This window comes from Mirounga leonina, unplaced genomic scaffold (genome assembly GCF_011800145.1).
Source record: "Mirounga leonina isolate KUSES-001 unplaced genomic scaffold, KU_Mleo_1.0 Mir_169, whole genome shotgun sequence".
Lineage (NCBI taxonomy): Eukaryota > Metazoa > Chordata > Mammalia > Carnivora > Phocidae > Mirounga > Mirounga leonina.
In genome coordinates, this window is record NW_023270431.1 from 13,680,217 (window position 1) to 13,701,852 (window position 21,636).

The following is a 21,636-nucleotide window of genomic DNA, read 5'->3' on the forward strand; positions in this document are numbered from 1 at the left end:
TTTGAATTCACTATATCTGGAAAATCTAGGTGGAAATACTAATTGTAACAGATAATCAGAAATAAGAAATAGGAATTCAGAAAAGGATTCCAAGCTGAAATGATGGATTTACAGGAGGAAGTTAAAGTCAGTAGAATAGATCTGATCCCATTCACATTTGCAAAGGCCACTATATGCCAACTTCTCTGCTTATGATAGGAGGATACAAAAAATGAGATACTGTCCCTGTGATTTAAGAATTCAAAGTCAGGGGGTAGGGGCATACACAGTTACAAAACAATTATGTATGTGCTTTTTATAATAAGTATAAACTATTCTCAGTGGAAAGAATAGGGAGTGTTTATCTCTGCCCCAGGGCTAGGGCCAGAATGAATGGGGAGAAAAACTTTCAGAGTAAAACTGATTCTCAAAGAATGAATAGGAAATAGATAGGAGTTTACTAGCTAGATAAAGTGGGATTATGATGTGCAAAATTAAGGTCTGCTTGTAGAACTGTAAGTAATTAAGTAGGGTTAGACAGCATGTAAGGGACGATGAAGCCATGAGGCTGGCAAGGTAGTGATCCTTCCTGTCATCTACAGTATACGAGATGCAGGCAGTACACACACACACACACACACATACACACGCACGCACGCACACTTTTAAAGACATATTATTATTGTGTCTTTTTCTATTCAAACAAGCATTTATATCATTCCAAATCTATTTATCATTTGAGTTTAGGTGGGTGGACAATAAATTCCCAACTGCAGTTATCTTTGAGTCATCAGTACAAGTTTCAAAGCTTGAATAATTTTCAAGTAGTTTCATTATTCTGATTTTTATTAGATTTGGAAAGATTGTAATCACCTTCTTCATGTGGGCCACACTTTTCCTCTTACTTGGATAAATAATATTACTTAATAAGTAATATTTTTAGTGCAGATTTATGAGTTTCTGTAAGCAGTTTTTTAAAAAATATATAGTTCTTTTTTAACATTGATAAATGTTAAAATTGATAAATGCTTTAAATACATTTACTCTAACCTTCTGCCTCAGAATGTGAGATTGGTACCTAAAATAAATGGGGCTGGATTTGTAAGAAACCTTAATCACCATAAGGTTATGAGGCATTTTGTATTATGGTTACTAGGAATTGTCAAGTTTGAAAATTAAATAAATTGGAAGCTAAAATGCTATCTCTTCCAGATTATTCTCAAGTTAAAAAAGAAAGATTTACTTATTATTAAAAAAGAGTTAAGGCTACCTGTTGAAGAAAACTGCACATTTGGAATACTGTGTTTATTCAGCTTTCATTTCAGAGTTTATTTTATTTTATTTATGTTTTAAAGATTTTATGTATGTATTTGTCAGAGAGAAAGAGAGAGAGCACAAGCAGGGGGAGCGGCAGGCAGAGGGAGAAGCAGGCTCCCCTCTGAGCAAGGAGCCTGATGTGGGACTCAATCCCAAGACCCTGAGAACATGACCTGAGCCAAAGGCAGACGCTTAACTGACTGAGCCACCCAGACGTCCCAGAGTTGTATTTTAAAACGATAAAAGTATAATAGTATTTTTTTTAAAAGGTATTTAGTAATAATATTTTTCCTTTTCCAGGTTGAAGAAGACGGCCTACAAATTTGTGTTGAAATATGTGGTTGTGCTCTACAACTCGATCTTCATGATGATCCCAAAACTAAATGTTTAATTTATAAAACAATTGCACATTTTTTGCCAAATGATTTGGAGATCCTCAGGATTTGTGCACTCTCAATATTTTTTCTTGAGCGCTCCTTGGAAGCTTATCATACTGTTGAAGAGCTTTACAAACGTCCAGATGAGGAATATAACGAAGGCACAAGTAGTGTTCAAAATCGTGTTCGTTTTGAATTACTTCCAATTCTGAAAAAGGGATTGTTTTTTGATCCCGAATTCTGGAACTTTGTAATGATTAAGAAAAACTGTGTAGCATTATTGAGTGATAAATCAGCAGTCAGATTTCTAAATGAAAGTACACTGGAAAATTCTACAGGTAATCTAAAAAAGGCAGTGGAACAGCAAGGTTTAGATGAAGGGCTGGACTCTCTTACAGATCAGAGCACTGGAGAGCTTGATCCTGATGATATATCTAGAGTGCAGCCTAAGGGTCACATTAATACAAAGAAAAATCTTATGGCTCTTAATGTTTCCAGAGTAGATCACAATGTCCCAAGGCATCGGTGTATGTTATGTAACAAGGAATTTCTAGGTGGTCACATTGTAAGGCACGCCCAGGCTCATCAGAAAAAGGGTAGTTTTTCATGTGTAATATGTGGTAGGAAATTTAGAAACAGAGGACTTATGCAGAAGCATTTAAAGAATCATGTTAAGAAAATACAAAGACAGCAAATTGCTGCAGCTCAACAAGAGGATCAGGAAATCCCTGCTTTGGAAGAAATAAATTGTTCTGATACTTTCATTTCATTTGAAAATGGGAATTCTGGTAATAAAGATTTGGAAATAGAGACAATTACTGCTTCCAGTGATGGAAACAAAGAAGTCATCCCTGCACATGTGGCTGAATTCATTGAAATTCCCGTAAGTGTATCGGAAGATGTTATTGAAAACATGATTGAAAATGGAAGTCCTGATACTTCTTTAAATAATGTCTCAGAGCCTTTGCCTGTATGTGAGGATGACTACGAGGAGGAAGAGGATGAAGAAGGTGATTACGAAGACGACGATTATGACCTGAATCAAGAAACTTCAGTACTTCATAAAATCAATGGAACTGTGTGCCATCCAAAAGACATATATGCTACAGATCAAGAAGGAAACTTTAAGTGCCCTGCTCTTGGTTGTGTCAGGATATTTAAAAGAATTGGATTTCTAAATAAACACGCAAGGACTGTACATCCAACTGACTTAAACGTGCGGCAAACAGTAATGAAGTGGAGCAAAGGAAAATGCAAATTCTGTCAGAGGCAATTTGAAGATTCTCAACATTTTATAGATCACCTTAATAGACACAGCTATCCAAATGTGTACTTTTGTTTGCATTTTAATTGCAATGAGTCGTTTAAGTTGCCATTCCAGCTTGCTCAGCACACAAAAAGTCACAGGATATTTCAAGCTCAGTGTAGTTTTCCAGAATGCCATGAGCTTTTTGAAGATCTTCCTCTGCTATATGAACATGAGGCTCAGCACTATTTAAGTAAAACACCAGAATCATCTGCCCAACCAAGTGAAACAATTCTTTGGGATGTTCTTACAGACTCAAATCCTAATCATCAGGAGAAAGACTCATCTAGTAATGAGAAACAAACTATTAGTCTGCCAGTTTCTACTAGCAAATCAAGGAAAGATTCCACAGAACCAAAGACATGTACAGAAAGTATGGAAAAGAAAACAGATGGTTTAGTTCAGAATGGAAATGAACATTCTGATGACACTGTTTCTGATATAAGCTTGACAGACCAAAAGATGCCTGACATAGAGCCAAATTCTGAAAATAATTGTAGTATTAGTGATTTAGTCAATGGACACAGTGGAATAGAGCAGACACCTTTAGTTTCGTCAGATCCTGCTTTGAAAACTGATGCAAATAGAATCAGGACAGAAAACGGTTCCATTTTACCTAGTGTTGTACCACAAGAACATAATACCCTGCCAGTATCTCAGGCACCTTCCAAACCAAATCTGACGAGTGAACATACTTCATATGGCTTAATTTTAACAAAGCCATATGTCAGACCACTGCCTCCCAGTTACCTTGATGAACGGTACCTTAGTATGCCAAAACGTAGAAAATTTCTGACTGATAGAGTAGATGCCTGTTCTGATCAAGATAACGTTTGTAAAAAATCCGTGAAAAGATTAAGATGTGGCAAATGCCTGACCACCTACTGTAATGCAGAAGCACTTGAGGCTCACCTTGCACAAAAGAAATGTCAGACACTCTTTGGATTTGATTCAGATGATGAAAGTAAGTCTTCTATCTTCTCAATAGGTCTGTCTGTAGAAACAGAAAATGCCACAGATCTTTATGAGGTTAAGAAAGTTAACATTTGTATAGCACAGATAATAAAGCACCACCCCATACATTATTTCTTTTAATCCATATAGACACTATTTAAGGTGATGTTACTACTCCTGTTTTATAGGTCAAGCAGCTGAAATTTCACAAAGTTAAGTAATTTGTATAGGTATAGCCTATGAACTTGTGGAAGTCAGAACTTGGACACAGTTTTTCATACTCTTTGATCATACTCATTCACTGTGTCTGAGGCATTTCTTCATTACAAGTTTTATGTAATAAAAGTTTCAGAAACAAAGTAATTGTGATGGACATGTTTTTCATTTGCATGCCAGAATATAAATCAAGTGAAGTTGAGCTGCTTTTACAGAAACAGAAGTGAAAAAGAACCAGAAAATAATTGAAAGACAAAATTGAGCAAAAGAAGATCTTGCCTTTCTACTAATATCAATATTTTTTGAATGAGTAAGAGTATAAACAGGAATCTGACTTAGAATTTCAGTTGAACTATAAAATTTGAATTAACAGACATGTTCTGTTTTACAGGTGCCTGATAAAAATGTTTCAGAAAGATCTGTCGATCAAGCAGTAGTGCGAAAAAAGCACTGCAAGAAATTACATCATCAGTTTGCTATTTTCCTGATGGCCTTAATTTTCAAGCGGTCTTGGATTACTAAAGATAAAGACAAAGCACATTTTCTAGAATGAACTCAGAGAGGAGATGTGCTGGTTTAGACTCCAAAAGGGTTATTACAAAACTCCCAAAGTACCAGTTATCCAGAAAACCACATTTCTTTAAAAAGTTGATGACTTAATGCAGCATGTTCAGTTTCACTTATGTGAGAAACATGTTCAGGCAACCAGTCAGAAAGAAAAACCAGCTATGGCCTTACAGAAAGGGAAAAGTTAATCCATTATTAAAAAAAGGGGAGGGGTTTATTGTTTACAATAAACAACTTGAAGTATTCTACAAATGAGATTTGTTTTCTTGTCATGCATAATCAGATTATGTCCTCCCTTCTCTTCAAACATGGTTTAAAGAACTATTGCTATTTGGTTTATTATAATTTAGAAACTGATACGTGAAAATAAAACTTGATTTATCACCATGCTATCCATAAAAGATTGTAACTTGTTTCCAAGATGATGGATTAGACAGGACAGAGTTCAATGAATGTTATGCCAGCATTGGAAATTAAAAAACAAAACAAAACAATACTTTGCTAATAAGCTCTTAATAGAACTTTACACTTTCCATTTTTGTAATATGAGTGAATTGTATTTAAAGGCAGCAGTGTCCATTGAATAGAAGAAGTACCATCAGTAACTTTGGAGAGAGATGGGAGGAATCTAAGACCATAAAGGCTATCTAATGGAAGGAAAACACTGAATTGCAAATAACTCAATGTGAATAATGGTATAAGCACACTGGGATATTTCTATTTGTATATAGAGTAGTGTTAGGACATTGCTTGATGATTCATGGTAAGGTCCTTTTAGACATTAATGTGAGTTATCTAAGTACAGTCCTATAAAAATAACTGGCTGTAAAAAAAAAAAAATGTCAGCTAAAATCAGGTCAAGAATTCATTGGTTTTATTCAGTTAGGAGAGTTAATTCTAAAATAAGCCATACTACTACTCATGCTTTCTTATTTATTAGTTATGAATTTGGTCTGAATAGTAATTTTTATATATAAAAGGAAATATTTACACAAAAATTTGCACAGCAGGAACACAAGATATATTGATGCTTTTATTTTCCTTGTTAACCAGTAATTTTCCTAAGGAAGATTTTAACTTATTAGGCAATGGATTGTTAAAACACAAAATGCATTTTAAAATAACCCCTCAGATATGTTCCACTTGTACATTCTCCAAAAGAGGAAGCTTAAAGACCTTCTTTTACCTGTTAGTGTGTTAATCTATAGCAGGGATAAAATGAACAAAAATGCAAAGGCAAATTCTTAAAAGGTGGAGCTACTAATGTACCATGGTCAACCAAATATTCCAGTTATTCCAACTGATACATTTTTGTTCAAAGCAGATAATCTTACTGGATTCTACTATTAGAAATTTTTGGATATTAAGCTTCTTGAAAAGTCACTAAGGAAGGGGACATTCCTTCCAAGGTAGCATCCAGACTTTACTAAATCGGGATTTCTAGGTCATGAAAGATCTCAAAAAAAAAAAAGCCCAATTTTATTAGTTTATTTATTCATTCACTACTATGCAATTGATAGTCACAAGCCCGTTTCAATCAAATTAAGGTTTTTGTTTTGTTTGTGTAGCCTACATTAGGCTGTGGAATTTACATTTAAATAACAAGTAAACAATCAGATTTTTAAATCCCTTAGGGTCAACTAAAAAAAAACAAACAGAAAAAAACACCTTCTGTACTTCCTGATACTGAAAATATAATACCTGAGTTCTATTTCAGTTCAGTATAAAATACATCATGTAATAAAGAGTCTGTTTGGAAACTAGTTCATTTGGACAATGAAGTTTTTTTGAAATATAATTTCTGCTTTGTACATTTTCCAGAAGTTTAAAATTACAACTTAACATTTTATCACATTTTTTAACTTTTTATTTTTTTATAAGTTGTATCTATTGACAAATCCATCTCTGCAAATTATTTTCATTCATTCTGCGGTTCGTACCAAGATGTTTTAAGCATATTCCACTTGTTAATTTTGTCTTTGAGGTTTTATTTCTACTTTTGTGTTGCTAAGGGAAAACTTTCTGAAACACTTAGATCAAATCGGTTTATACATAATTAAATCAAGGAATGTTTTATAAAAATCTACTTGGCCATGCTGTTCTAAACCTCTTTATATACTTCTCAAATAATTGCTATTGAAAGTATGTATACATTTCATTATTTATGTCTTATAAAGCATAACCTTCTATCATTTTGCTTCAGTGGGGTGCATAAACTTCCAACAGTTCTAATTTAGGATTCAGAAGAAAAGGAAGCTTTCTTATTCTTCAGATTCTTCTCTTTTACTTTCTATTCCTTCTGTTTTGAGGATATGCTTATCTTACATGGACCAAGTTTCAGTTCTTACTTTTTAATAAAAATTTCCTTCAAAACATTAACTATAAACTTTCTGCTATTTCAGTAAGGTCAAGAAAATAGCAAATCTGAATTTTTGCTGCTCAGATATTACAGAAAAGAGGGATCTCCGTGGACAAGGACACTGGTACTTTGGGCTTTAGCCATATTCGTTTTTTTAAACCACCGATTATATAATGAGTAGATAACTTATAACACTGAACTTGTGATTCTTTTCAAATCACACTTGAAGGTTCAGCCGTACTCCTTTCATGTTTGGTTTAAACTGTTGTATGGATGAAAAACCTAAAAGGGATGATAGTGTTTATCTTTTAATTTATTTGGTACTGTAAAACACCTTTTCAGAATGCCTAAATGCTGCATATGCATTTTGGAATTGTTAATATGTGAAAGATATTACAGATTCAGCAAGAAAGGAAATTTGTGCTTCCTTGTTGAACATTAAATTATTTTACTTTGCATTTTATAAGAGTACAAATTAAAACTGAGCCATTGAACTGCAATAATTCAACAATAGCGTCTCATTTCAAGAAATTTTTTGTACTGTACATAGACTTGTTCAATAAAACATTGTCCTTGTTGGTAATGAAGTGTTCAGTTTTATGTAGCACACTGCTTCAAAAGGAATTAGGCTTAAGGTATGTAGTAAATAAGAAAGTTTCCGTTATGTCTCATAAGAGAATGAATTGTTTCAGTTAATATTACCATATTCAAATGATTAATTTTTAAAAACATTTTAAAATAGAAAAACCTAGAAGTTTACATAAAACATTTTAGACATTATTTTAACTAACGTCTACATGCAGGAATTACAAGTTGACAGAATGCTGGTTATTGAAGTTATTTTGGGTACCCTCTGCAAACTTAGTAGGTAGACAAATATCACAACTCTCTAAGTGAAAGTGTGTTGGTAAAGCTTCAAAAGATGAACAGCATCTGGTGGAACTCAAAAAAAAAAAAAAAAAACACTGGGAAGTCACTTTGAAATAAGGTGTAAATATTGATGAAAATGACTTCCTAAAAAGCATTTCAGGGGGAAAACATGTAAACCAATTAATCTGTAGCTAAAAGTGAGTCCTTGGGCATGAGGGCTCCTACTTTTTTGGTTGACTAACAAAGGAAAACACCCTATATCCTTTGCTATAACTTGCAACTAGAAAAAAATGAGGGCTGAAGTAGAAAAAGACCCTGTTGGATGCGATGATAGCAATGCAAATAAAAGGACGGTGCTATGTCCAGTGATTTGCACATACTGCAAACATGCTTTGAAAAACACTGGGAAAGTTATTCAAGCATTCTAGAGCTGAGATCTGGAATTCTCAGTCTATGCTTTTGGTCATATGATTTTAGACTATTAAATGTACTGAGGTATTTAGATAAAGGTATTGGAGTTACCTAGACTTTTTTTTTCCTGAGACTTGAGGAATTCTGGAAAGCAATATTACTAAGTATGCTTCCAAGATAAACAAAAGAGGTTGCTTTTCAGAGCTTAATATAAATTTCATACCAGCTTCAAGAATCAACTAATAAAAGGGTCAGGAGTTTTGGCTGTATATGAAGATGTCAAATGGAGCAGCAATCCAGTATTATGTGGAATTAAAACTAAAAGTAGGGGAGAGGTTCATGCCTTATTTATGAGTGCTACACACTGGAGAAGAAATGTCTCCTGTTTTACTAAATTACTATATACTAGCTAATTTATATACGTTACCCCTAATTGTTAAAACTCAAAGATAGGAACACTGCGTTTTAGAAACCAAGGCTCAAAAACATTAAATAACTTGACTGAAGTCACGCAGGAGAGGTGGGATTGAAAAATCCGATGTGTCCTCCTAAAACCATAATGCCAAACAGTTTTCATTCTACCATGCAGTTTTCCCTGCAAATACAGAGCATGAGTGGCTATAATATATCCAAATAGAGACAGACCTGCCTGAGGATCAATGATTTCAGAGACAAAGGATGAAGTCTGGTAGGAGTAGGTGGCTGATATTTCACTTTCTTCTATTAGCAGTGATTCTTACAGTGTGGTCCCTGGAGCAGCAAAATTAGCATCACCTAAGAACTACTTTTTTTTTTTTTTAAAGATTTTTATTTATTTGACAGAGAAACAGCAAGAGAGGGAACACAAGCAGGGGGAGTGGGAGAGGGAGAAGCAGGCCTCCCGCGGAGCATGGAGCCTGATGCGGGGCTTGATCCCAGGACCCTGGGATCATGACCTGAGCTGAAGGCAGACACTTAAGGACTGAGCCACCCAGGTGCCCTCTAAGAACCTCTTAGAAATTCTAAATTTTGGGGGGGTGCCTGGGTGGCTCAGTCAGTTAAGTGTCTGCCTTTGGCACAGGTCATGATCCTAGAGTCCTGGGATGGAGCCCCTGTTCTTGGGCTCCCTGCTCAGAGGGGAATCTGCCTCTCTCCCTCTCCCCTCCCCCCACCCCCACTCGTGCTCTCTCTCTTGCTTGCTCCTCTCTCAACTAAATAAAAGCAAGAGGCAAGTTTAAGGAACAAATAGCAAGGGGTCCCCTGTGACTAGTCTTCATCGCTCTCGGTCGAGCCCAGCATGACTTTTCCATTGGTGAATACGAGTTGCTGCCACACTAACAGCAGCAGCTAACTGCACTGAGTTCCTTCTAGGTGCCAGGCACTGTCCTTCACCCCGCCTCGCACCCCCGCCTCTGCAACCCTATGATGTAGCTAACTCTACTAGGTCCATTTCGAGAGAGAATAACAGAATAAAAGAGCCAAAGTCTTCACAATGGCCTGCAAGGCTCTAGATCTGCAATATCCAATACAGTAGCCACTAGCCACATATGGCTATTAAAATTTAACTAAAATTCAAATAAAACTTAAAAGTCGGTTCCTTGATTGTACTAGCCACATTACAACTGCTCAACAGATACATGTGGCTCATGGTTACTATACTGAACAACACAGATACAGAACACTTTCATTATCTCAAAGTACTTTTGGACAGGTGGTTCTGTATCAGTGGTTCTCAACTGGGGATGATTCTGCCTCCCGGGGACACTTGGTAAATTGGGAGATATTTTTGGTAGCCACAACTTGGGGGAGGAGGTGCTACTGGCATCTAGTGGGTAGAGGCAAGGGATGCTGTTAAACATCCTACAATGCATAGAACAGCCCCCAAACAAGGAATTATCCTGCCCAAAATGTTAATAGTGCCTCGACTGAGAAACCCTGCTCTAGATCAATCTTGACTGCAACTCTAACCTCACTGCCTCCTGCTTGAACACGCTGCTCTGGCCTCCTTCCTACATTGCCAAGCACTCTGCTTCTTCCTTGGAACCTCTACTATTGTTTCTTCCTACAACACTCTTCTGTGCTTCACTCACTTTCCTCAGGTCTTCCTTTCAATATTACTTAGAGAAGTCTCTCTTGACAGTCTGTATAAAAACGCAACATCTGCTCCATCCCCCTCCTTTTGATTTATTTTTCTCCATAGCATTTCCTGGCATAGTATATAGTTTCTTATATGTTTACTGTCTATTTCTTCCCACTAGACTGAAAGCTCCAAAGAAACTGTATTTGTTCCAACACAAAGAACAATGTCTGGCAAATAGGTGCTCAATAAATACTTTTTCCCCCCTTTTTAAATGAAGAAATGAATGAAAGAAAAGGTTGGGTATGCCTTGTATATGGTCCCACACCAGCATGATGAGCACTTGCCAGCCCTTGCAGCACTCTCAAAAGATCCTTGAAAGGAGGGTCTGTGTCATTTCTCTGAATCTTCAATACCTAGCATAGTACATACTCATTAATACTTAATGAAAAATGAAGGATTTTTTAAAAAAAGATTTTATTTATTGGACACAGAGAGAAACAGCGAGAGAAGGAATACAAGCAGGAGGAGTGGGAGAGGGAGAAGCAGGCTTCCCTCTGAGCAGGGAGCCCGATGCGATGCGGGGCTGGAGCCCCATGCGGGGCTCGATCCCAGGACCCTGGGATCATGACCTGAGCCACCTAGACGCCCCGAAAAATGAAGGATTTTTATCTGTTGAGTAAATGATACCCCAAATAATATCCACTGGCAAATTAGTGTAACCATGCTTTGAATGCCTACGCTACATTTACAATTTATTTTAAAACTGACATTTAGCTGTTATATTTTTTAAAACGTTAAATTTGCTCACCTGAATCTGCAGAAATGTACATTTCGGCTACAAAATGGCAATACCCTAATTAAATGTTAACAAATCAAAAATATGCCTAAAATGTGGAAGAGGCCAGAGGCAAGTAACGATGTTTAAGCCTGATTCTTCATCGCTCTCGGTCGAGCCCAGCATGACTTTTCCATTGGTGAATACGAGTTGCTGCCACACTAACAGCAGCAGCTAACATGCACGGAGTTCCTTCTAGGTGCCAGGCACTGTCCTTCACCCCGCCTCGCACCCCCGCCTCTGCAACCCTATGATGTAGCTAACTCTACTAGGTCCATTTCGAGATAGGAAACTGAGGGACAAAAAGGCTAAGAAGCATGTCCACGGTCACAGTTAGTGAATGGTGGCGGAGTAAAACCCTGGTAATCTGGCTTCCAGAGTCCCCAGCCCTAAATTGCTCGCGATACAGCATCGTCTAAAACCAAGCCGGCGAGGACCGGAATCAAGCAACAGCCGATCCGGTACAGATGAAAGCAAGAAGGCATGGCATGTGATAGGTGACTTTTTTTTTTTTAACCTTTCATAGTCTATTGCTAAACAGAACCAAATTATTTTAACACCGTACTACGTAATTTAAGAACATCAAACTACAGGTGCACCCAACTCAGAACTGGCCGCAGAGGACGTTCAAGCGCTCCCGGGGGTCAGGCCCACGGGCGGGGAGCAGGCGCCTCCATTGGCCGGCCCCGCGGCATCACGGGAGCTCGCCGTGCGCAGGAACCGCCACCCGCTTTCCACGCACCTGCACCTGCGCAGCCCTTCCAGGCGCATTTTTGGAGGTTGGACTCCTCAGAGTAAAGGGCATCGCTTTCCGGAACCAGGTTCCTTGTGGAAGATCGCTGTTCTCGGTGCAAACGCGGTAGTTCCTAAAATGTGATCCGTTGGATTCCCCTCCGTCCTGTCCAGCCCGGAACGACAAGTCGGAGCACCGCATTTCCTGATTGACCTTGTTGGCAATCACTTCCGCCCAGGGGTTTGGAATACCCGAGGCCCTTTGGCGGCGAACAACAAGAAAGGCACTTCCGGTGTATGTTGCCTAGGCGCCGGCCTGGTGGGCCTGCAGGGACGGCATTACTAGGTCGTCCTCTTCCCCCCGCCTTTTGGGGGTCGAGATGTCGGGGCTCAGCTACCCAGAGATGGAGGGCTGCCGTAACCTCCTCGGCCTACTAGACAACGATGATATCATGGCCCTGTGCGACACCATCACCAACCGCCTGGTGCAGCCTAAGGACCGGCAAGGTAAGTGCTGACTTTTCTCCCCAGGGGCGGACGCCCCTCCCAAGACCTCACTAGGGCCCCAGGTTGCCAGAACGTGGGAGCAGAGGAGGTGCGAGACCTCGGCCCGCAACGGGGTCCGACGGTGCTGGGGCGGAACTCTCGAGAGTCCCGGCCGCCGCCGCTGCCTCCCGGCCTGGGAACCGCCGTGCGCCTTCAGGCCCCTGAAGCGCCACATCCCCGGGAGAGGTGGTGGCCCTGGAAACCGCGCTGCCTCCAGGCTTTACCTGCTGGATGTATGGGCAAATGCTTATTTTTTTCGAGAATTTAGAGTACGTGAATAGTGATTTCAGAATTTCCAGGTGTTTTTCATTTTCATTTTCGGCTGATCTGGGGAGTCAGCTGCTGACTCAAGTTTTCTTCTTCAGGCCTCTGGGAGGATATCATAAACACTTGAGCCTTGTAGTTAAAACTACTGTAATAAAAGAGCAGATAGTTTGAATCCATGTCTCTTTTGGGATCTAATTTTTTTCTGAGATGGTTTTGCGTAGTAGGAATACGTTGCTTTCAGAGCCAAATGAACATTTCTGTAGAGTAGATTTAAAGGGTTATTAATATTCAGTCAATATTGATTGTAGCTACTCCATATAAAAATGTAATCAAGAAGCCTGTGTGTGTATTTCACTTGGCATATCATCGGGACAGTCTTACTTTAAAATGTGAAAACTCCAGACTTCTATGTTAGTATGACTTAAATAACTACGAAAGCATAATCTGTATTTCTCTGGTTTTAAATTGGATTTACGTTTTGCCATTTAAGAAAATCATTCATTTGAAAATTCAAACTTAAATGTTTCCTCAAACATTGAAAGAAGAAATTCCTAAGAATTAAGAATGCAAATAGTTTTAGACTTAATATAGTTCTTTTTTTTTTTGACTTAATATAGTTCTTAAGCATTTATCTATTTCACATGCTAATCACCACCTAACAGTCCTTGTGAGTGTGAGTTTAAAATTGTAATAGATAAAAATGTTGGATTTAATTGATGGTGGGTCTAAAAGCAAATAAAAAGAAACTTCCCAGTACAGAAATGTTAAATGATTTGGAGAGAGAGTTTCTCAGAGAGGAAGAAAATAATAAGCATATGCAAAGGTCATCTCTGTTTGTTTATTATGAAAAGATAATCTCTTTAAAAAGCAATGAAATGAAAACCAAAACACAGTGTTTTCCTGTCTGCCATATTGGCAAAAAACTAAACGTGGTGATCACGCAAAGCAGCTCTTTGACAATTGGAGGAGTGTAAATTAGAACCTTGGAAAACAAGTTTGACATCATCTCTAAGTGGAATTATTTGCTTATTTCCGGGCTCATATTCTGGGCCTGAGCTTCTCAAGCTTGAATGTGCTTGTGAATCAATCCCTCAGGACTCTTGTGAAAAATGCAGATTCTGATTCAGTAGTTTTGGAGTGAGCCCAGAAATTCAGCATTTCTTCAGCTCCCGGGTGATCCTCATGCTGCTTGCCCCTCTGTGCACTGGGAGACATTTATGAAAATGTTCAAAGTGATGGTGTTAGTAATTGGACACACCCAGTAAAAATCTATGAACAGAAGGATAGATAACCTTGTGATGTAGTCATATAATTTACTGTGGTACAGTTAAATGAATTAACAGTCAAAAAATTAGCTAGAGCTACATATATCCACAGATTAATGTCAGAAATGACATTAAGTGAAAAGCTGAATATGAAAGACTGTATGTGTGTGTGTGTACGTATGTATATATATGGATTGGATTTATAGTGTGTTCCAAAAATTCCAAACTGTATTGTTTAGGAGTTCATAGTTATGCTGTACAATTTTAAAGAAAAGCAAGGTATTGATAAACAACATTTAGGATAGCAGCTACCTCTAAGGTGGGTGAGTAGAGAGAGAGAATAGTATTAAGTAGGGAGGGTTAAAATGAGGGCCTCAAAGATATTAGTATTCAATACAAATATTGTATTGATTTGTATTCAATACAAATTTGTATTCAATACAAATATTGAATTTGTGAGGTTTTACAGTAAGAGGAATTTGCTTTCACATTAGGAAAGGATCTTCTAAGAGCTTTCTTAATATGCTAAAGAGAATGTTGACTCTGAAATCATACAGATGTGACTTCAAATAGGTCCTGCCCTGTGTTAGGTGTGAACTTGAGCAAGTAACTTGACTTTCCTGAGCCCTGTTTACTTTATCTATAAAGCAGGCATAATAATGATAGTATCTGGTACTGTGCCCTTTCAGTCTTAAGTTATGTTTTGTATACATGGGAGTTCATTTTTTTGCTATTCTGTATTCTTTATACATGTAAAATCTTTGATCTGTTTAATATAACATTTTTTTAAATTAGAAAAAGAATACAGGTCTCAGTTCTGCCACTTCTTAGAAGCATGATTGTTGATACCTCATATATCCTCAACTTTCATTGTCTATAGAGTAAGGAGTTTAAAAGTCCTTGCACATCTAAAATAACTGAAATTTTACCTATGTTAGGCATTATAAATGAATTTAGGTCCATTGGCCTTCTTAGAAAAAAATTTTTTTCTCTGGCTCAGATTTTTTTCTTAAAACATGTCATTCTTTAAAAAAAAATGCAAAACTTTTACTATCTTATGAGAAGTGAAAGGAAGAGGTAAGTAAGTTTAGATAGGGAAGTTTAAAGCATAAAGAAAAAATTTTTTAAACCCAAAATGTGACAACCCACTTTCTGGTTTTTAAAAATTACCATCTCGTGAAAAAGGAGTAATGTCATGACAGGAATTTATAAATATCATTTGATAGGGTTTCTGCTGACCCTGGACAGATTTATAAGTGACTTGTGATTTTCTACTAATCTTTATAATTTCCTTCTAGATGCCGTTCGTGCAATATTATTGTACAGTCAAAGTGTAGAAGAACTTTTGAAGCGTAAGAAAGTCCACCGAGAAGTCATATTTAAGTACTTGGCAACACAGGGGGTTATTATACCTCCAGCTACTGAAAAGCACAGTCTTATTCAGCATGCAAAGGATTACTGGAAAAAGCAGTTACATCTGAAATTGAAGGAAACACCTGAGCCAGTTAAGACAGAGGACATTAGACTATTTCAACAGGTAAAATAGATCTTATATTTATACCCTAAATCATAGTTCTGTCTAAACTCTTTAGATAATCCTAGATCTGTGGGAACATGGCTAATATTTTGGCTTTTATAATTTAGCTTCACATCATATCCTTTGCATTCTAAAGGAAGACCAGTAAAGCAGACCAGTAAAGGTATTAAATTGTAAAAATTCTATGAGAGAAACTTAAGTAATTTTTACATTTGATTTTTTTTTTTTAAGCTAGGAAAAATCCTCTTGTAATAATTTCTTCCAGCTGACATTGTCTGTTCCTATTTCTTTGTATCCACTGGACATTTTAGATACTGTGTGAATATTTAAATATTGACTGTATGAACTCTAGGTAATTTGCAAATTTTATTTTTTTTAATTTTATTTACTTTATTTTTTTTAAACACAGCACAGAAAGACAACCCCTTTTTCAGATCAAATATATAGCTTAATAAACGTCCATAAAGCAAAAACATTTGTAATGACCACTCTGGTCAGGAAATAGAAATTTGCCACCCACTCCAGAAGCCCCTTCCATGAATTTGCAAATTTTAAACTACATACTTTGAATTTGTGAGGTTTTACAGTAAGTGGAATTTGCTTTCACATTAGGAAAGGATCTTCTAAGAGCTTTCTTAATATGCTAAAGAGAATGTTGACTCTGAAATCATACAGATGTGACTTCAAATAGGTCCTGCCCTGTGTTAGGTGTGAACTTGAGCAAGTAACTTGACTTTCCTGAGCCCTGTTTACTTTATCTATAAAGCAGGCATAATAATGATAGTATCTGTGTAATTAGGCTTGTGAAGATAGAAGGAAATAGTCCATAAGTCCCAAGCACAGAGCCAGACATACTCAATCATGGGTGCTCTGTCAATAAAAGATTCTTACCATCAAAATGAGGTACTGTGCTCTGGAATATTCTCATCTATTCACATAGATGAATAAAATCAAGCTTGTCAGGTATATTTTTGCAATAACATTACCCTTTGTAAAAAAGAGAAATCACAGTATAAAAATAATCCCAATCATAAAAAGTAATGTATTTCAGTCATATTAGAACTCTGTTTAAAGGTAGTAAAAAATTCTTATTTGTTACCAACTTTATTTTAGTGTAGATTATATGCAACGAAGTATATCCATTTAAAGCATCAGTTTGAAGGTTTTGACAGACATTGTGAAACCACTGACACAAGAGAAAATACTTATGTAAATCATTGTTGACTGTTCATGCTGATATTTTGAGAGGCCTTGTTAAACCTTAATTTCTTAGCTGAATTTTCAGATGTTTAAGGTGGGAAATTCTAAAATGATTTTCCCCTTTTTGGAAAAACAGTTTGTGCATGATGGGTTCAGTGAGTTCACTTGTAGTTTATTTAGCTTCTGCTATACTCAGCATATGAAAACTTAGCTCTAAAACAGACTAGGTAGAAAAAAAGATAAGAGAACTGACCTTTGTTATATTTTATATTTTATTTATCTTAATCAGCAGGAAAAAGAAGATAAAGCTGAAAAGGTTGATTTTCGTCGATTAGGAGAAGAATTTTGTCACTGGTTCTTTGAACTTCTTAATTCTCAGAATCCTTTTCTGGGACCACCTCAAGATGAATGGGGGCCACAGCACTTCTGGCACGATGTCAAGCTTAGGTTTTATTACAACACCTCTGAACAAAATGTGATAGATTACTGTGGAGCAGAAATTGTGAGCCTTCGTCTGCTATCCCTAGTGAAAGAAGAGTATCTTTTTCTCAGTCCCAACCTAGATTCCCATGGACTGAAATGTGCTTCTTCTCCGCATGGTCTGGTTATGGTTGGAGTTGCTGGGACTGTCCACCGAGGGAATACTTGTTTGGGCATTTTTGAACAAATTTTTGGACTCATACGCTGCCCTTTTGTGGAAAATACGTGGAAAATCAAGTTTATCAACCTAAGAATTATTGGAGAGGGTTCTCTTGCTCCTGGAACATTAATGAAACCAGCTATTACATTTGAACCTTGTGATCTAGATGCCTTTTATAACACTGTTACTTTATGCAGTACCAACGAAGTACAGCTTAATGTAAGGCAGGCATTGCATAGTGGAACTGGAGACTAAGCTTTATGCAGTGGAGATGAGGCATTGTTGAACAAAAGAGAACTGAGTTTACCGAGCCCTCTAAAGCACTGAACATGTTTGTCAGCCTAAAAAACCTTCTATACAGAAACTCTTCCAGATACCACATTAGTAATGTCTAAGTGATTTCAGATGCGAGGATTGACATATTTTAGTTGAAATATCTTTCTTGATAACAGACGAACATATTTTGTGAATACTTGCCTCTTTCTACCTGAGTTGCAGCAAATGTTCTGAGAGCTAATGCAGTTCATCAAATAAATCCCACTTTAGATGGTATAACTAATGGTGTGCCTTAGAAAACCAGGTAATATTTTCATTTTACTTAGTGAATATTCTGCTAATATCTGTACTTTTCCTGTTGGAAAGGTTTAATGTAAACTCAGAGTTACCATTTTAGAAAACTTAAGTGACATTCTCACGCAAAAAGTCCAATAATTTAGCAGGTGGGGAAAATTTACTTTGCCTTTTTAAAATGAGGAACATTTTTCAAAGTTATCTATAGTAGTCCAAGCTAAGTATCTTAAAATCTGCAACATTTTCTGAACTCGTGGGCAATGATAAGTGCTATTCTCAAAACAGACCTTATTCTTATCTAAGGCTTCAGCTAAGTTTTATAGAACATTTATTGTAATACCATATAAAGGAAACATACTGTTGAAATTTTTTAAAAGGTGTGCCCAGTTCTAACTTAAATGAATTACTATTTTCCTCTTGATCTTGGAAGAGGTGACCAAAAAAAACCCCCAAAAAACACACACAAATTTATAATGTGGTCATATCTATATACAAATATAGATATACTCCCACATCATAAATTAAAATTATTAGGATTTCTCACCTCTAAATTGTTTTACTAGGTTTGAATTACAAAGTTAAGGTTCCAGATTAATTACATAGTTGCTTTAGGGTTTAAATTCTTCATCACTTGGCAACTGCTTGCTGATCTTTGATTTAGTTAGTAATTTTAATTTACAAAAATGCCATATGGAAAAAATTCAGCTGGGAATTGTTGTGATGATGTGTTGTACATGTTAATTTTTTACCTTTAACTCTTCTCGTGATCATCTAGGGTAACAAGAATTTTGGAAGCAGGAGGAAAAAACTCATCTTTTTTGTATTTTAATGCCATGCCTTTTATGAGGAGTACAAATTGATACATCCTAAAATAAGAACTTAATAAAGGAGGGAAATTCCTACTGTCTGCTATAAGAATAGTATATTGTTTAGATTTAAAGCAAGTTATCATTTTCTCCTTTAAGTATAGAGTATCATTATAACATGTACTCAATAAATATCCTGAGTAAAGGATAAAATTAGAAACTATTCCCATCTGTTTCCTTTGTGCTATTGATGATGAGTACTGCAGAAATATTACTACAGATGCTCAGGGTGGGCAGAAATTGCCTCTGGCTACCTTCAGTATTGGCTTTTTGAATTTGTGTAATGCTCAAGTAAGGCTGCAATCTTTGCATGTTCTTTTAATCAGCGTTAGAAATTTGAAACCTTCCTGATAGACTCTCTCGAGAATTGAAACTATGTTTTATTTACTGTGAATCCCTACAGCTGGGCCACACAGTAAGACCTAATGTTTAACTAAATGGGTTCAGGTATGAGCAAAAGAAGTTTACATACTGTATAAAAGACTTTTCTGCATCTAGATTTTGTCTTTGGTTCTTACTAGTGATGGGTTTTTTTTGATCATTTGTTTGAATTTCATACAGATACACAGAAATTTTTAGGCTCCATGCTAACAAATTTAACCTTCTTTTAAAATTTACTAAATTTAAAAAGCCCAAGGGTCGGAATGGGATAAACTGGAAGGCTCTAATCACTTTAGGGGAAGTGTGTATGTTTCTGTTCAGAGAAAGAAGACCTGGAGGAATTGAAATTTATTCACGAAGTTTAGAGCTTGGTCAGGTCTTTGAGAAGGTCCAGAAGCACACTGCAGATTAACTCTTCTTTTGCTACCATCCCTTTGTTTTGTATATGTTAGGGAATGGCAGAGACCCCAGCTTTAGGTCTCTTTTTCTTCATTTCACCCTCAACTGGTATTTTAAAGTTCTTGGAGTCAAGTAGTAAAGAATACAGCACTACACATAATTCATAGTGATTGAATGAATGGTCAAACCAGGGGGGCAACTGGGCTTTATTTACTGTAGACTGATGTGCGATAGCCTAATAAAAGGGCATACATGAAGTATCTGTTCTCATTAAAATAAAAATACCTTAAAGTAATAGTTACATTGGGATGTTTTATTAGTATCTAGAATGCCAAAAACAAATTTCATGAGTCTTACTAAAATACCAAATAACAGAAAAAAAGCCAGCTCTGTTTTATAAAATCAGCTTGCAAATGGCCAACACAGGAAAACTTTGTTCCTGTGTTTTCTTAAGCTAAAGGAAGCTAGTTACCCAGTGCCTGTAAGAAATTGTAATAGCACCAAAAAAAAGGGTTTAAAGAATAGTGGCTTAATTTAAAAAATCAGCGATTTTGTGTTTTAACAAAATGGCTATTATGGCTAAGTAGATGATAAACATGAACAAAAACCATACTCTAATGTTTTTATTAGTATCCATATTCACAAATTTAGATGCTTTTTCTTCATGATTCTTAATTTGGGCTGTGGGGAGTGGTCATGGATTCTTTGAAAAATGAGAGCTGTGTTCTCTTCCCAGAAAAGAATGTGTTTGCATATAGTATTACAATTTTTGCATTATTTCAGTGAGCTTATGGACTTCCCTAAAGCACGTCTGTGACTCCTATAAGGATCCTTATACTTCATGTTAAAATCCTGCCATAATAGTTATATTTCCTCCAAACTACTTTTCGATACTAAAATTATTTTTAGAAAATTTTGTGCCCTTGCTGGAGTCCCTAAGCTAGAGGACTAAATCTTCCTTATGAATGAAAGGATAGGAAATCTATTCGTTTATGACAGTTGTTAATTTGTGGATTTTGTTTTTCAAAAGACATCAGATACTAAGACAAAACCTACTGAAATACTGTTAAGTGAAACAAAAATATTCCAAATTCATTTTATTTTGGCAAGATAAATTTAATGAACAATAACATGCATTAGAGAAAATGTGAGGGAAAAGTCTGAAAAGAAAAAGTATTCAAAAAAATTCTCAGGGTGCCTGGGTGGCTCAGTCGGTTACGCATCTGCCTTCTCCTCAGGTCATGATCCCAGGACCCTGGAAATGAGCCCATTGGTCTGCCTGCTCAGCAGGGAGCCTGTTTTCTCCCTCCCCCTCTGCCCCTGCGGCACCCCCCTTGCTCTCTCAAGTAAAATCTTAAAAAAAAAAAACTCTAGATCTTTACAAAAACTTTATCCTGAGATGTTTATTTAGTAATGATTGTATACTGCTAATTTTTTTGAAGGATTTTAAACGTAGGATCATTTCCTCTGAAGGGCTTGTATATGTGATCTCACACCATTCCCTCTCACTCCCCTCACTCCCACCCTATTTATAACGTTTGTATATACTCAAGTTTGAATGCAGATAGCACACCTGCAAGTGCTGGGAAATAAGACTTTCTGCATCTGGGTTCTCTTCAAGTTTAGTTGGCATATTTATGCAGCATCTACAATTTAAATCACTGAATCAAGCACAAGGTAAAATAATACATCAATAGGTTATTTACCTAAATTTCCTATGTTAAGTTTCAGTTTCCTAGTTTAGATGTCTTATGGTGAGAACTGCTTTAGGCCCTTTTTTTTTTAGGTATGGTTATATCTTTTTGTATGGGTCAGGAAAAAAGAACACTTAATTGAAATTTTAAGTAGCTGTGTGGCCCTGGCTGTGCCATATTGATCGTATCAATGCAGAATATAAGATATTTTGACAGACCACTTCATTTAGAGTTAGAAGGAAAATATTTCAGAACTGTATTAGAGTGCACTAACTCTTTTTAGCTTTAT

General features: G+C 36.6%; 2 protein-coding genes across 5 annotated transcripts in view; both read left to right on the forward strand.

Annotated features, from left to right (window-relative positions):
* Positions 1–7,341, forward strand: part of ZNF654 (zinc finger protein 654) — an 84,918-nt gene extending 77,577 nt beyond the window's left edge. For 2 of the 3 annotated variants that reach the window (XM_035015165.1, XM_035015166.1), the window contains 2 exons: positions 1,597–3,943; positions 4,541–7,341. In XM_035015165.1, the coding sequence (XP_034871056.1) occupies positions 1,597–3,943; positions 4,541–4,548 (2,355 nt within the window). In that variant the 3' untranslated portion in view covers positions 4,549–7,341. Of the gene's footprint in view, positions 1–1,596 lie in introns of all 3 variants that reach the window. The other variant, XM_035015164.1, reaches the window with a different exon arrangement.
* A 4,822-nt stretch (positions 7,342–12,163) lies between these two features.
* On the forward strand, positions 12,164–19,948 carry CUNH3orf38 (chromosome unknown C3orf38 homolog). Of its 2 annotated transcripts, none has more exons than XM_035015168.1 (3): positions 12,164–12,489; positions 15,359–15,597; positions 17,087–19,948. In XM_035015168.1, the coding sequence occupies exons 1-3, from the start codon at positions 12,363–12,365 to the stop codon at positions 17,690–17,692; spliced, it is 972 nt and encodes a 323-aa protein (XP_034871059.1). In that variant the 5' UTR covers positions 12,164–12,362; the 3' UTR covers positions 17,693–19,948. The 2 variants fall into 2 exon arrangements, with proteins under 2 accessions (XP_034871059.1, XP_034871060.1); XM_035015169.1 differs by having other exon boundaries at positions 17,090–19,948.
* The last annotated feature ends 1,688 nt before the right edge of the window (positions 19,949–21,636 follow it).